The sequence below is a fragment of the Carcharhinus amblyrhynchos genome, chromosome 7 (assembly GCF_965287045.1).
Source record: "Carcharhinus amblyrhynchos chromosome 7, sCarAmb.v2.hapA, whole genome shotgun sequence".
Classification (NCBI taxonomy): Eukaryota; Metazoa; Chordata; class Chondrichthyes; order Carcharhiniformes; family Carcharhinidae; genus Carcharhinus; species Carcharhinus amblyrhynchos.
In genome coordinates, this window is record NC_137330.1 from 60,167,646 (window position 1) to 60,183,632 (window position 15,987).

General features: G+C 40.8%; 1 protein-coding gene across 1 annotated transcript in view; it reads left to right on the forward strand.

The window, feature by feature from the left end:
* tnfrsf21 (tumor necrosis factor receptor superfamily, member 21) overlaps positions 1-15,987 on the forward strand; it is an 86,806-nt gene that overhangs the window by 32,548 nt on the left and 38,271 nt on the right. The window contains exon 4 of the mRNA XM_080192428.1: positions 7,893-8,158. Coding sequence (XP_080048554.1) covers positions 7,893-8,158 — 266 coding nt within the window. The remainder of the gene's footprint in view (positions 1-7,892; positions 8,159-15,987) is intronic.

The window sequence follows — 15,987 nt, forward strand, 5'->3', positions numbered from 1 at the left end:
CAATGATCACTCTTCCCAAGAAGATCCTTCACCACAAGATCCCTAATTCTACCCGCCTCATTACATAACACCAGATCCAAGATAGCTCGCTCCCTCGTCGGCTCCAACACGCACTGTTCCAGGAAACTATCCCGGCAGCATTCCAAGAACTCTTCCTCACGCTCACCGCGTCCAGTATGGGTCGACCAATCAATACGTAGATTGAAATCCCCCATAATTATCGCCGTTCTGTTCCTGCATGCTGCATTTATTTGTGCGTTAATAGCCCGCCCTACCTCCAGATCATTATTTGGGGGCCTATAGATGACACCCACCAGCGTCTTCCTCCCTTTGCTATTCCTAATCTCCACCCACAACGATTCCACTTTCTGCTCCTTGGCTCCTATATCATCCCTTACTACCACCCTGACGCTATCCTTAATAGGATAGTGATAGGATCCTTAATAGGAAAAGTGCAAAAAAGTCCCTACTCAAGCTCAAGATGTAGCATCAGGTTGCATGGAGATAAGAATTTGCAAGGGAAAGAATTCACTGGTAGAGTTGGTTACAGGACCTTTCATAGGAGCTACTCTGTAGGAGAGAATATAAATAAGACTTGATATAGATGTGTAATAGTGGTGCAATAATAGCAACTGACTTAAATCTTCTCATGGATTGGACAAATCAAATCTGCAAAGGTAGCCTGGATGATGAGTTTCTAGTGTGTTTGGGAATGTTTCTTAGATACTGTTAATGCAACAGCAAAAAGTTACAAAGGTGGTAAGAGCTGCAAGGGGAGAATGGAAAGAGACTGGCAAACAATATCAAAATCATCAGTTTGTTTTAATTACATTATTGCATTTTGAAAAAGACTGGTCAAGAGCAATGTGACCCTTAAAAACTGGTAAGAATATTAATATGTTATTGAATCAACTGGAGGGCAGGCTTTTTTTAGATCTGTTAGTGTATAATGACAGGATTAATTGATCTACTAGCAGATCAAGGATCCAGTAGAGAAGACTGCTGAGAACATGCTAGGATTTCACATCCAAGTTAAGGGTGAGAAATTTGACTCTAAAACTGGAGTCATAAGCTTAAATAAAGGCTGTTACCAAGGTATGCAGACAGGGTCTTGTGTCTCTTTGTTCTAAAGTAGGTGTATAATGGGAATCGGACCTTTCTGAGGCATTTGACTTGTCATTAATTCCTCCTTTTTCTGAAAACTCTTATTGAAACTAATCCCAGTTTCGTGAGCAAATCTGCCTATTTTTCTAAATGAGTGGTAGCCAGAAATAGCTTCCTGAAACTATCAGCCCTTGTTTCCATTACTTTAGGCTGTAAACTTCATCTTGCTGAATAAAACTTCCAAAAAAGGTAAAAGAAGCCAGCTGGATCAGAGTAGTCATGAAAAGATGAACTCTGATCACAGATCAACTTAAGAGACAAAAACACTCGGTGAAACTCGTCAGGCCAATCTGTTAATGGGTACTATTGCAAAAAAATACATGGAAAATGTTCAAAAAGAATTTAAATTGATACAAAACTAGTTTAGGTTGAAAGAGCTCTAATTGCCCAAAGAATGAGTCACAGACAACTGAAGAGATAAGCAACAGCAAAAGGTTACAAAAAGCTAGTAAGAGCTGAAAGGGAAATAAGTAACTTGCAAACAATATCAAAAGCAACAGGTTATTTTAATTACATTGCATTTTGAAAAGGACTGTTCAGGAGCAATGTGATCCTTAAAAACTGGTGACAATATTGTCAGTGAAAATAAAGAAATGGCAGATGTGGTGTTTGCAATCAAGAGATAAGCATGCAAAAAATCCCAAGAAAACTGACATTGAATCAGAGTTACTGATGGATTAAGCAAGGAGGTCAAACTGTGGCAAATGGATTCCAATGTAAGCAAATGTGAGGTCATTCACTTTGGACCCAGAAGGGATAGAACAGGGTCCTTTTCTAAATGATGAAAAGCTTGAAATTGTGGAGTACTAAAGAGACTTAAGGTGACAGTTTCATTTGATCAGTGAGCCATCATGAACAGGTACAGAAAATAGTTAAAATGGTTAATGCAATTGTATCTTGATATCAAAAGGACCAGAATACAAGGACGTGGATGCTTTGGCTACGCATAGCCCTGGTTACATCACACCTGGAGAATTATGAACAGCTTGGGGCACCTCATCTTAACAAGGATATATTCATCTTGAAACAAGTGCAGCTGGGTTTACCAGAATCAGTACCGAAACTTCAAGGCCAAAATTTGAGATGTGCGTAGACAAACTAGCATTGTATTCCCAGAAATTTAGAAGTTTAAGAAGTCATTTGATTGAAGATATTAAGGAGGACTAATAGGATAGATTTTGAGATGCTGTTTCCATTGGTTGGGGGTCTCGGATTAGAGGACATGCACTGAAAATTAGAGCTGGATATTTTAGGAGTGAACTCCTCTTCATGTATTGGGTGGTAGAAGTTTGGAAACTCCTGCAAATGACAATTGATGAATTGTTTGTTTAAAATGAAAGTTAATAAAGTGATCACTGAAAAAGTGAATCTGCGGAATTAATAATGGAAAATGAGGAGATGACAGATGAATTAAACTGATACTTTGTACAGAAATAGCTGTAAATCAAGAATTGGGAGGGAGGAACTGAGAAGAATTAAAAGCACCAGAGAAATGGTACTTGGCAAATTGTTGGAATTGCAGGTTGACAAGTCCTCAGTTCCTGATGGATTTCATCCTCAGCTCTTACAAAAAATGGCCCCTGAGATAGTTAATGCATTGGTTTTAATATTTCAAAACTCTAGATTCTGTGAAGTTCCACTAGATTGTAAAATGGTGAATGTAACTCATATTTTTTGGAAAAAAGGAGTCAAAGCAGGAAACTACAGGCCACTTGGTGCAACATGTGCCATGAGGAAAATGTTAGTAGCCAGGACATTATAACAGGCCAGTTGGTTAAACTCAGGGTGATCAGATGGGGTCAACATGGTTTTGTGAAAGAAAATCTTGTATAACCCACTTACTGGAGTTCTTTGAAGGAGTAACATGCTGTGTATTAAGGGAAACCTTGGGTGTACTTGGATTTTCTGAAAACATTTGATGAGATGTTATGTCCAAGTTTATTGCAGAAATAAAAACTCATTTCTGTAGGGGTTAACATAGTGGCATGGAAAGAAGATGGGCTAATAACAGGAAGCAGATTTGGATATGCCAAGTGGTGTGCCACAGGCATCAGTGCTGGGGCCTCAACTGTTTAAAATTTACATGAATGATTTGAATGAAAGGACTGATGGTATGGTTGTTAAATTTGCTCAAGACACAAAGATACGTAGGAAGATAAGTTGTGAAAAGAACATGAGGCTACAAAAGGATATAGCTGGGTTACTGAATGGGCAAAGATTTGGTAAATTGAGTATAATGGGTGTAAATGTGAAATTTTCCATTTTGGCAGGAAGAGTAAGAAAGAAGCTTATTATTTAAATTGAGAGATTGCAGAGCTCTGGAGTGCAGCAGGATCTGCACATCCTAGTGCATGAATCACAAAAAGTAAATAGGCAGGTAGAGCAAACAATTTACAAAGCAAATAAAATATTACTGTTTATTGCAAAGTGAATAACCTCCAACAATAGGGAGGTTATGCTTCAGTATACATTAAAAGTCTCACAACACCAGGTTAAAATCCAACAGTCTTCTTTGAAATCAAGAGCTTTCAGAGTGTTGCTCCTTCACCTGACGAGCAGCATTTCAAAAGCTCGTGATTCCAAATAAACCTGTTGGACTTTAACCTGGTGTTGTGAGACGACTTATTGTGTCCACCCCAGTCCAACACCGGCATCTCCACATTAGGTATATGTGACATTGACGAGGCCGTATCTATAGTATTGTATGCAGTAGTGGTCGTTTTTAAGGAAAAATGAGAACACAGTTAACTAGACCAGTCTGGATGATTCTTTGTCAGAGCTGAAGACAATTGGAAATTGATGAGATTTATACTGTTGTGGTGAGGTGTTGCTGTAATATGTCACTTTCTCCCTTGCCTCCACCTACCACTGGTCCTCCATCAGCCATCCCCTTCAACAAAACATGATAAATCTCATCCTATTTCCAGTTGTCGTCAGCTCTGAAAAGTCATCCAGATTCAACAGTGTTCTCTCTCTCCACAGATGCTGTTGAGACCTGGTCAGATTTTCCAGCATTTTTGATTTGTTTCAGATTCCAGCATCCACAGTAATTTGCTTTTATAATAGTTTGTTGATTGTTTCCACATAAATCGTTCACTTATCTCTCGCAGATTATGATGAATCTTTTTATCTACGCCAGCAGCTGCATTTTCTTTGTTTTGCCTCTGCGAGGATTACTTCTGTGTTCTTCACCTGTAAGCAGCAGGAAGTGAGAGTACTTGATGTATTAGCTAGAGCAGAGCAGCAACCACTCAATAGCCAGCTACTTTGGATTTATAGAAGTTGCACTAATTGCAATGGAGGATGGTTACTCATTGATCATTCCTTCAGCAAATTATATCCACTTTTACCAGAAAATCTTGACAGTCAAAGCAGTACTGAGTAATTTAGATTTTAAAGGGGCTGTGGCTACAGTTGAAACCAAATTTCTTCAGTTGCCGAGGAGTTCCAGTGCAAAGAAATCCCTCCTGAATAAGTGGAAAATTGGCCAAAGCAGGTGAATAACTATGAAAATGAAATGTCTCGCGAGGATCAGAAAGCTACGTTCGGTTCTGCAGTAATGCAGCATGAAGCACCAGTGGTTTAATTTCTGCAGAATGTAATTGAGATACACAAGCACAATTAACTGAAGACTACACCTGCCACTTGACACACCACATTATTAATGTGGTCTTAAGATTTATTATCTCTGACATCTGAATTTGGCTTTTAATTCTCCAAATAGTGTCCTGTGAGCAACAATCCATCAACAAAATCATTAACATATGCTCTTCTTGCAAATCTTTGTGATATTTTTGTGACAGTGCCTTTTCCATACTCATCATTGCAATTGCATGTATCCCTGGATATTCATTTCTCTTTTCTGCAATAAATTATATCCATGTATTTCCCCCAGAAAAAATATAAGAGTAAAAACGCTACCAAGTTATTTTGATATACAGGGAAGTGACTAAGATTGAAACCAAATTTCTTTGGTTGCCGAGAAGATCCAGTTCTGTGATGTGGCATGGAAGTAGTTTACTTCTTGTTAAAGCCCAGCAACAAGAGCATTATACAACCTGGCTGCCTCACGGCTTCAACAGCAGACACTGTCTTCTAAAATTCAAAGAAACCAGAGTTTCTGCTGGCTATCGAGTACAATTTGTGACTGTTGTTATGATTGGATGTCTTGTGGAGGGAGGTGGGGTGGCAGAAAGGAAGGTGACTGATGGTTTTGGATGATGCAGCTCTGTCTCTTGGTAACAGCTGTTTATTTAGTCAATATTGTGTGTGAATAAACAATAACATGAAGTATTATATGGTAAACAATTTTTAAAGGTCCAAGTTAATACCTATTTGTCTAGATTGAAGCATTTCATTGTATGAAGAGATCCCTCATACTTATTTTGGGTAATGTATGATCCTGTTTGCGCAAATGTACATAGAGATGAGGTTGCCTGACTAATAAAGTCTTAAAATGTAGACAGATGTGTAAATATCCAGGATCTTATTGATCTGCTTTCCTCAAATTGTTTTCCAGGTTCAACTTCTCCATGAGACCCACCACTAGTTCCCTTGAACCTATTTCTGGCCAAGCTATTGACCATCCAACTTCCCTTCCTGTATCCCATGTTTGCAGATACTGTTGCAGGTTCCCTCTCCTCAGGAGCGGTCCTCCTGCTATTCAGATCTACCAGCCTCCTCCCCATATGTTTCTTCAAATGATCTCTCACACCACTTGCAGTCAGCCATGATCGTAATGAATGGCAGAGCAGGCTCAGAGGACCAAATGGCCGCCTTCTATCTTTTATGTTTCCTCTCCAGCATCATTGGAAGTGTTGTTGCTTCCTGAATTTATCACTTTACCGCAACTTCATAGTTGAAGCTCCTCCAGTTGCTTTGGCCAAGCACAAAACTATTGCAACATTCTGTATCAACATTACAAATGGCATCTGGTTTGAACATGATGGCAGTAAATTGCCCTTCCTCATTCTTCTTGGTCTGTCTGTAGACTTTCACATGGGTTGTCCACAGCATACCTGTCCAGTTTTGTGGCTCGGTGGAACTGTACTTGCTCTGCTCCATTCCTACCCATACAGTCAGCAATCGTTCCTCACCTTTTTCCATCACTGATACCCCTGGTGCGAAATAACATGGATTTCAATTGTCTCAAAATAAATACTTTTTCAGTCATTTTTGAAGTAAAAGTTTAATAGCTCCAACAGAGAAATTGGCCACTAATCCACCTTGTCTTTTCACTTAGTGACTCCTGATCCTAGAAGAAGCATTGGGCACACATTGAGCATGGTTCGTTCCTCATTGCAATCATCATTCATCTACTATTTCTCTGCTGTGCTACATAAACAATCTGCTTTTACTAAGCTTGCAAAACATCCCAAGACATTTCACTGAAGCGTAGTCAGAAATAAGTGAATAATGAACCAATTAGAGGTTTAAGGAGGCAGGTTTAAAAAATGTAAAGAAGTTGGGCGAAGAGTGATTATAAGCGATTCCAGGATATGAGACCTTGGTGACTACGAGCTGTCTAATCAAAAGGGGGTACAATTAAATGAGATTTTTCCCATCATAATCTGGAAACAGAGTGAAATAGAGTTGTGACAAAAGTCGTAACATCTTCAGGATAGGAATGCTCAACTTAAACCTGGGAAGGAATTTGACCTTAAGACAGACTTGAAGCCCCTGTATTTGGAACGTAGGTTACTTGGTGATAATTCTGATGCATAACAATGAATTTGAATTTCTAGAAAGATCAGTGTCACATCATAAGCTTTCCTGCATGTATATTGAAGGGAAATAAATTTTCTTTAAATAGCTCAAAGGAAATGGAGTATTGGCTTTATAGTTGGCTATGCTTGCATATCCTAGGTTTGTTACCTATCATGACTGCATTAAAGGTTGCACCTTGAGCCAATTAAATTATTGTTCATTGATTATTGTGAAGATAATGGTGTGCACTTTTATGGTGAGTCCTGTTAACCATTTTGTTGATGAAGGATTCTGTCTTTGCTGGTGAGAGCTTTAACTCACATTTGACAGTTGTCTATGTACCAATGGGCATCCTACTGCTGGAAGTTGAGGACGTAGAGGGGTACTATCATTCAGTTCTCTTTGGGCTGAAGTAGATTGTACCCATGATGAGAAAAAATTGAAGAGTACTTTGTTTGCGGCAGGTTGATCTAATAACTGTCGGTACACCAAGCACCATTTCTGTTTGTTGTTCAGCCTGGTTCTATGCGACTGGGAATGGGGCATAAGAGTTCTCAATGAGACAAGTTCATCCCATTTAGTTCTATGTAATGCTGTTAGCAATTTTGTCATAACTGATAGTTGTGATTCTAAACTAATAAACAATATGGTTTCAGTTGGCTAATTTTCATTTGTGCTCGTAGCTAAAGTTGAGGCCTGTGTTTTGTTGACCTGCATTTAAGCTTTCTAGGGACTTGGGATATATCTACAGAATGAGAGTGTAAACTTAATATCAAGTTGAAACTACCTATCTGGATTTCACAAGAATTAGCATTAGAAACTCATTAAGCTGATGGGTTTCTGCATATGTCATGCATTTAGATTATTGCAAAGAGGCTTGTGTAGCTGCCAATCTTTTTTTTGCCTGTTAGAGTTTAAGCTTATTTGCACATAGTGAAAGAATTGCCAGATAATTCAATAACAGCGCATTGAGCTAATATTCAAAGGTATTACTAACGCAGTTGTGTTTTTTTTTGGATTAGGTGTCGACATTCTGAAACTCGTGGCAGCTCAGATTGGTAGCCAGTGGAAGGACATATATCAGTTTCTCGCCAACGCAACTGAACGAGAAGTAGCAGCTTTCTCCAATGGGTATTCAGGAGATCACGAACGAGCGTATGCAGCCTTACAACACTGGACGATTCGGGATCCTGAAGCCAATCTGGCAAAGCTCATTAGTGCTCTTCGTCGCTACAAGCGCATTGACGTGGTGGAAAACATCAGGGGACTTATGGAAGATACTTCCCAGGTATGTGCCCACTCGCAGCAACTGAGTAAAACCAGACTTCCATAGTATGAGAGCAAGGGAAAGTTTCCAAAAACAGTTGTTAAATTTTGAAGTGCATTTTGTCAAGCTTTAGCCAAGTCACTTTTTACTGATTTGGTGTTGTTACTTTGCACAAACTGTGATAGTTATGGACTTCTGGCAGGAGGAAAAACGGTGAAACAGGTTGTTGCTTGGGAACTAGGTACCTTTCGAAGGAGAGAGAAAGGTTTGGAGGATATAAACAAGATTACAGCAGCATGATTCAGACCAACGCAGTGGACTTGTTGGTCCTGAATTTGTGCCCACCCACTTCCCCCGAATCCTTGGTTTCTATGTATATTTGCGTTCCTGTTCCAAAGGTGCTGAGAGCTTTCGTAGTCTTGCATGTGTACATTCAGATATTTTGAGGACAGCTGAGCCAAATCCTATCCTGCTTTGGGTTTGAAACTGCGTGTGTGTGTGTACTGAATTTAAAATGTCGCTTGTTTAAAAAATATTGCGTAAGCTTCCGCTGCTGCTTTAGTTGTTTTCTTGGCATTCAGCTGAAAGTATGTTTGCTGATTGCCCTGGGATATGTTTCAGTTATGAAAGCACGAATGTTTTGGTGAAGAAACTAATCCAGCTTGTAAAATTTTGAACAATATGTGAGACAACATCTGCAGTACAACTGATTGCATGTTACAGCTGTGCTTTCTTTTGCTGTCTCGCACCGTTCTCTAGATAGGAAAAAGATTACATTTGAGCTTTTCCATAATGCTCTAGCTGGTACCATTATTCGGAGAGAAGAGAAAGTATTCAACACTCGTCTGTATGATGTTACCTACTATTGTCTTCATTGTTTAAGAGCCCTCTAATATGAACGATAGGCCTTGGAATCAGTAAACAATCTCAATGCTAAGTAAACATAGTAATAACTTGCATTAATGTAGTGACTTTAACATAGTAAGACATGTTGAAATGCTTCAAAGGAACGCAATCAAACAAAATGAGGCACCAAGCCACATAGGGAAATACTAGGACATGACCAAACTCTTGATCAAAGAGGCAGGTTTTAAGGAACATCTTAGAGGAGGGAGACATGAAAAGAATTGTAGAGGGAATTGGGAGGTTTACTAGGCTGATACCGGAGCTGAGGGGATTGAGCTATGAGGAGAGGCTGAATAAACTAGGCTTGTACTCGTTAGAGTTTAGAAGAATGAGGGGAGATCTCATTGAGACGTATAAGATGATGAATGGGATGGATAGGATAGAGGTGGAGAGACTCTTCCCGCTCAAAAAAGACAGTAGGACTAGGGGGCACAGCCTCAAGATAAAGGGGAGGCGGTTTAGAACGGAGTTGAGGAGGAACTTCTTCACTCAAAGGGTGGTGAATCTCTGGAATTCTCTGCCCGTTGAAGTGGTGGAGGCTGCCTCGCTAAATATTTTTAAGAAGCGGGTTGATGGGTTTTTGATAAGAGAAGGGATTAAGGGTTATGGGGAGAGGGCGAGAAGGTGGAACTGAGCCACGACAGATCAGCCATGATCTTATTGAATGGCGGGGCAGGCTCGAAGGGCTAGATGGCCTACTCCTGCTCCTATTTCTTATGTTCTTATGTTCTTATGAATTCCAGAGTGTCATTGTCTAGGTGGCTGAGGGCATGGCCACCAGTGACACAAAGATGTAAATCAGGGATGTGCAAGAGGCCAAAAGGATTGCTGTGCAAATACCAAAACAAGTTAATAGAGCCAGCAATCCACCATTTCTTTGTCCTATCCTTTCTAAATGTTACAATTTCTTTTTGTGCTTATAGCCACTTTACAGATAAAGGTAAAATCACCATAGTCCCAGATGACCATAGGCTGCGATTGAGGTGATTTAACCTGAGGTCACCACACCTCAGCAATGGGCGAGGTTGAGAAGGCGGCCCTTCATGAATAACTTCAGCCAGTACAGGAATTGAACCTATGCAGTTGGCATCACTAATGAGCTGTTCAGCCAACTGAGCGAAACCAATTAGGCTGTTCTTAACAAGCCTCAATGTGGTATCTTAGTTTACAGAAAGATTCAGCCTGTGATGTATGTGCTTTCTTGACAGCTTGGCAAAGTTTTATATTTTTAAGATGCTGAGCCAATTTGCCCAGTATAGCAAGGGGATCTTCTAAATATTGACTGTTAGAGAAGCAAATGGGAGTTATGAGAAAAGACTGGCAACCAAAATAATGGGGAATCCCAAAATCTTCTTATAGACTTAAAAATAGTGAAAGTGTGGTAAAAGGAGTGGGGCGGATTAGAGAGCTGAACACAAATTTTACATGGAGGCCAGGGAAGTGGCTGAAGTATTGAGGAAATACTTAACTTGGAACTCCTTGGCAAAGATGAATGCTATGTTGACAGAGAAGGAAGCTGCCACTAGTGTTAAAAATTGATAAGGAGGAAGTTTTGGATTGACTGTCAGTATTTAAAGTTGGCAAGACATTGGAACCAATGCAACCAAGGATCAGGAGGCAAGTGAGAAATTGCAATGACACTTCCCTAGACTCAGGAGAGGTGCCAAGGACTGGAGAATGTTAGATCTTGTGCCATTGTTCAGAAAAGATTACACGGATAAACCCAGCAATTAAGAGCAGTCAGCTTAACTTGAATGGTTGGGAAGCTTCTGGAAACAATTACCTGAGAGAGAATTAGTGGCCACATAGAAAAAGGTGAGTTGATAGTATAAATTTTGAATGAGAAAATTGTTGAATGTGCAGAATTGGCCCATGAGGATAATGCAGTTGATGTAGTATACATGAACTTTCAAAAGGCTTGTGATATAATGCCACACAATAGATTTGTGAGAAAAGTGAAAACCATGGAATAAAATGGAGAGCAGCAGTGTGGATACTGAATTGACTGAGTAATAGGAACGTAGCAGCACTGGTTAATGGGCATTTTTTGGATTGGAGGAAGGTTTGTACTGGATTCCCCGGAGGTCAGTATTGGCACGCATGCTGCTTCTGAGATCTACGTCTTGGTGTGCAAGAGACAATTGCAAAGTTTAAATGACGAGAAACTTTGAAACATTGTAAATTGAGGAGAACTTCAAAAGGGCATAAACAACAAGTTGTTGGGCATGAACAGATCAGTGGCAGATCAAGTTTAATGTGGAGAATTGTGAGGTGATTCATTTTGGTTGGAAGAACATGGATGGACAACACAAAATAAGGGGTACTGTTCTGAAAGGGCTGCAGGAACAGAGGAATCTGGGTGTATGATGCATATATCATTGAAGGTGGCAGGACAGGTGAAGAGAGCAGCTAATAAAGCATAGAGAATCTTAGTAGGGGCATAGAATACAAGAACAAGGAGATTATGCTGAACTTGTAAGGAACTTTAGACCTCAGCTGGAGTATTATGTACAGTTCTGGAAATCATGCTATCGGAAAGATGTTAATGCATTGGAGTGCAAAAGATGTTTGCTCTAGTGGTTTGAGAGATGAGAAGCTTCAGTTATGAGGATAGGTTGGAGACATTGGGTCTGCTCTCCTTGGAGAGGAGAAAGACGAAGAAGAGACTTGATAGAGGTGATCAAATCATGAGGGGTTGGATACAATGGCGTCAATGCTAAAGAAACGAAGGAAACAGTCATCAACTTCAGCAAGCATAATGGTAGACATGCCCCTGTCTACATCAACAGGAATGAAGTGGAAATGGTTGAGTGTGTCGAGTTTCTAGGTGTCCAGATCACCAATAACCTGTCCTGGTCCCTCCACACCGGTGCTATAGTTAAAGTCCACCAACGTCTCTACTTTCTCAGGAGGCTAAGGAAACTTGGTGAGTGTCACAGCAGGCATACCAACTTTTACAAATGCAATATAGAAATTCTTTCTGGTTACAGTTTGTTATGGCTCCTGCTCTGTCCAAGACTGCAAGGAACTCCAAAAAGTTGTGAATCCCAGTCCCTCATGCAAACCAGCCTCCCATCCATTGATATTGTCTACACTTCCCGCTGTTTCAGAAAAGCAGCCAACATAATCGAGGACCCCATGCACCTCGGCAATATTCTCTTCCATTGGGAAAAAGATACAAAAGCCTGACTCAAGAACAACTTCTTCCCTGCTGCCATCAGACATTTGAATGGACCTACCTTGTATTAAGTTGATCTTTCTCTACACACTACCTATGACTGTAAGAACATAAGAAATAGGAGCAGGAGTAGGCCATCTAGCCCTTCGAGCCTGCCCTGCCATTGAGTGAAGAAGTTCCTCCTCAACTCTGTTCTAAACTGCTCCCCCCTTATCTTGAGTCCTGCTGTCCTTTCTGAGCAGGAAGAATCTCTCTATCTGTACCCTATCCATCCCCTTCATTATCTTGTACGTCTCTATAAGATCCCCCCTCATCCTTCTAAACTCCAACGAGTACAGACCCAGTCTATTCAGCCTCTCTTCATAGTCCAACCCCCTCATCTCCGGTATCAGCCTAGTGAACCTCCTCTGCACTCCCTCCAAGGCCAAAATATCCTTGCACAAGTGCGGCGGCCAAAACTGCACACAGTACTCCAGCTGCGGCCTCACCAGTGCCATGTACAGTTGCAGCAAGACCTCCCTGCTTTTAAATTCTATCCCCCTCGCTGTAAAGGCCAGCATCCCATTTGCCGCCTTGATCACCTGCTGCACCTGCAGACTGGGTTTTTGCGAGTCATACACAAGGACCCCCAGGTCCCTCTGCACTGTAGCATGCTGCAGCTTTTCTCCTTTTAAATAGTAATCCCTCCTACTATTGTTCCTAGCACGACATTCTGCACTCTCCTCTTTATGTACAGTATGCTTTGTCTGTATAGTGTGCAAGAAACAATATTTTTCACTGTATACTAATACATGTGACAAATCAAATTACAGTAGATGGGAAGAAACTCTTTGCACTCATAAAAGAATCCAGAATGAGAGGGCACAGATTTATAGCAATTTGCAAAAGAAGCAAATAAAATGTGAGAAAAAACATTGTCAGACGGTGAGTGCTTGGATCTACAATGCACTGCCTGGAGATGTGGTGGAGGCAGGTTCAATTGAGGCACTCAACAGGGCGTTAGTTAATCATTTGAAATAAAAAAAAGAGAAGTACATTTTTGTTCATGGGGCACTGGAATTGGTACTTGGGAATGTCAGAGCTATACTGTTGGGACAACCTGTATCTGAACCATGCTGGACCAGTGTTCTTGCAAATTGTGAAACTAGGAAAGTAGAGAGCTCTAAAATAAATAGAGGGGGATAGTTTCAGAGTGGGGATATGTAAGCTTACAAAGCAAAAAGACCTGGCAGCGTTGTAAGGCAGCAATTTAGATAATGTATAGGGCATTGGTGAGGCCGCAGCTGGAGTACTGTGTGCAGTTTTGGGCGCCGCACCTGCGCAAGAATATTTTGGCCCTGGAGGGAGTGCAGAGGAGGTTTACTAGGCTGATACCGGAGTTGAGGGGGTTGAGCTATGAGGAGAGGCTGAATAAACTAGGCTTGTACTCGCTAGAGTTTAGAAGAATGAGGGGAGATCTCATTGAGACGTATAAGATGATGAATGGGATGGATAGGATAGAGGTGGAGAGACTCTTCCCGCTCAAAAAAGACAGTAGGACTAGGGGGCACAGCCTCAAGATAAAGGGGAGGCGGTTTAGAACGGAGTTGAGGAGGAACTTCTTCACTCAAAGGGTGGTGAATCTCTGGAATTCTCTGCCCGTTGAAGTGGTGGAGGCTGCCTCGCTAAATATTTTTAAGAAGCGGGTTGATGGGTTTTTGATAAGAGAGGGGATTAAGGGTTATGGGGAGAGGGCGGGAAAGTGGAACTGAGCCACAACAGATCAGCCATGATCTTATTGAATGGCGGGGCAGGCTCGAAGGGCTAGATGGCCTACTCCTGCTCCTATTTCTTATGTTCTTATGTTCTTATGTTCTTATGAGTGCAATGATGCCCAGAAAATAGTGTGAAAGGGGGAGAAATGGTTAGAAAGAAGAAAATTGATGGCTCGTTACTTATGTGCACACAGTATTTGGCACAAAATATAAGAAATAACAGCACAAATTGAGGTTAATAGATATGATCTTGTAGCCATTGTGGGGATGTTGCAAGAATATAAAAGCTGGAACTGAATATACAGGGACATGTAACTTTTGATAAGGACAGGCAATCGGAAAGAGTGGTGGGGTAACTTTGTTCATATGAGATGAAATAAATACAATAGCAAGAAATGTTCTTGGATTGGAAGATGTAGAATCCATATGGGTGGACATAAGAAATAACAAGGGGATGGAAATAAGTCTGCAGGCCCTACGAGTAACTACACTGCAGGAAGGAGAATAAATCGGAAAATGTCATGGTTGATGTTTAATCTTCAGGCGCATTGGGAAAATCAAATTGGCAGAGATAGCCTCGATTTGATTTATCATTGTCACATGTATTAGTATTGTGCACTTTACAGACAAAGCATACTGTGCGTAAGGAAGGAAAGGAGAGGGTGCAGATTGTAGTGTTACAGCCATAGCTAGAGTGTGGAGAAAGATCAACTTAATGCAAGGTAGGTCCATTCAAAAGTCTGATGCAGGGAAGAAGCTGTTCTTGAGTCGGTTGGCACATGTCCTCGGACTAATGTATCTTTTCCCATTGGAAGAAACTGGGAGAGAGTATCTCTGGGGTGTGTAGGGGCCCTTGATTATGCTGGCTGCTTTGAGTTTATAGTGTATTCAGGACAGTTTCCTAGAACCATATATTGTGGTTCCAAACAGGGATCAGGCTAACTTGGGTCTGGTAATATGTAATGAAGCAGATTTAATAAACAACCTCAGTTTAAAAAAAGTCCCTCGGAAACCGTGACTGTAACATGGTAAAAATTAGCGTTCAATTTGAGAGTGGGAAATTTGGATCAGCAACAACTGCACTAAACTTAAATAGAGTAATTGGAAAGGAATGAGGGCAGAGTTGGCTGGAGTGAACTGTGAACGGAGTTGAGCAGAGAAGATGGTTGATCAGCAGTGCAGACATATATGAAAGTAGTTCATGATTCATAACAAAGATATACTTCAGTGGGAATGAACAATTCCAGGAAGGAGATAAATTAGGCCATAGTGAACGTCGGCCCCTTACAGAATGAGACGGGGCAAATAATAATGGGGAACCAGCAAATGGCAAAGGAGTTAAATACTGTCAGTCTTCGTGGTGGAAGACACTAACATTAAAAAAATACTAAATAACCAAGGGGAAAAGGTGTTGGGGGGGGAAATAAATACAACAATTATCATTAAGGGAAAAGTACCAGGGAAATGAAGAAGACTAAGTGTTGACTCCCCTGAATCTGATGAATTGTATCCAAGGAGGGTGAAGGAAATAGCTGCCGAGAAAGTGGATGCACTGATAGTAATCTGCCAAGAATCCTTAAATTCTGGAAAAATCCCATCGCCTTCTTGGCTAGAAAATTCCAAAGCTTCACCGCTCTGCGTCTCAGCCTTAAATGACCTATCCCATATCCTGAGACTGTGACCCCTTGTTCCAGACCCCTTCCCACCCCCATCAAAGGAAACAAAATCCCTGCATCCTTCTGTCCAACTCTGTCAGAATTTTGTATGTTTCAATTGGATTCCCCCCTCACTCTTCCACATTATAGTGAATATCTCACCGATAAATAGAACATACATGTTAGATAGCTCTTAAAATTTATACTTGAGTCTGATGTATGTTATTTGCTGAACTGCTGCCATGCATTCGGAGAAGTAACTTGGACATTTCCTGCTGCCATTTCCACATTGATCTTCATTCCTCATTTTGGAGGTTTCAGTCTTGTTCAGGACTACAGTCCTTTTGTGTTCCATGC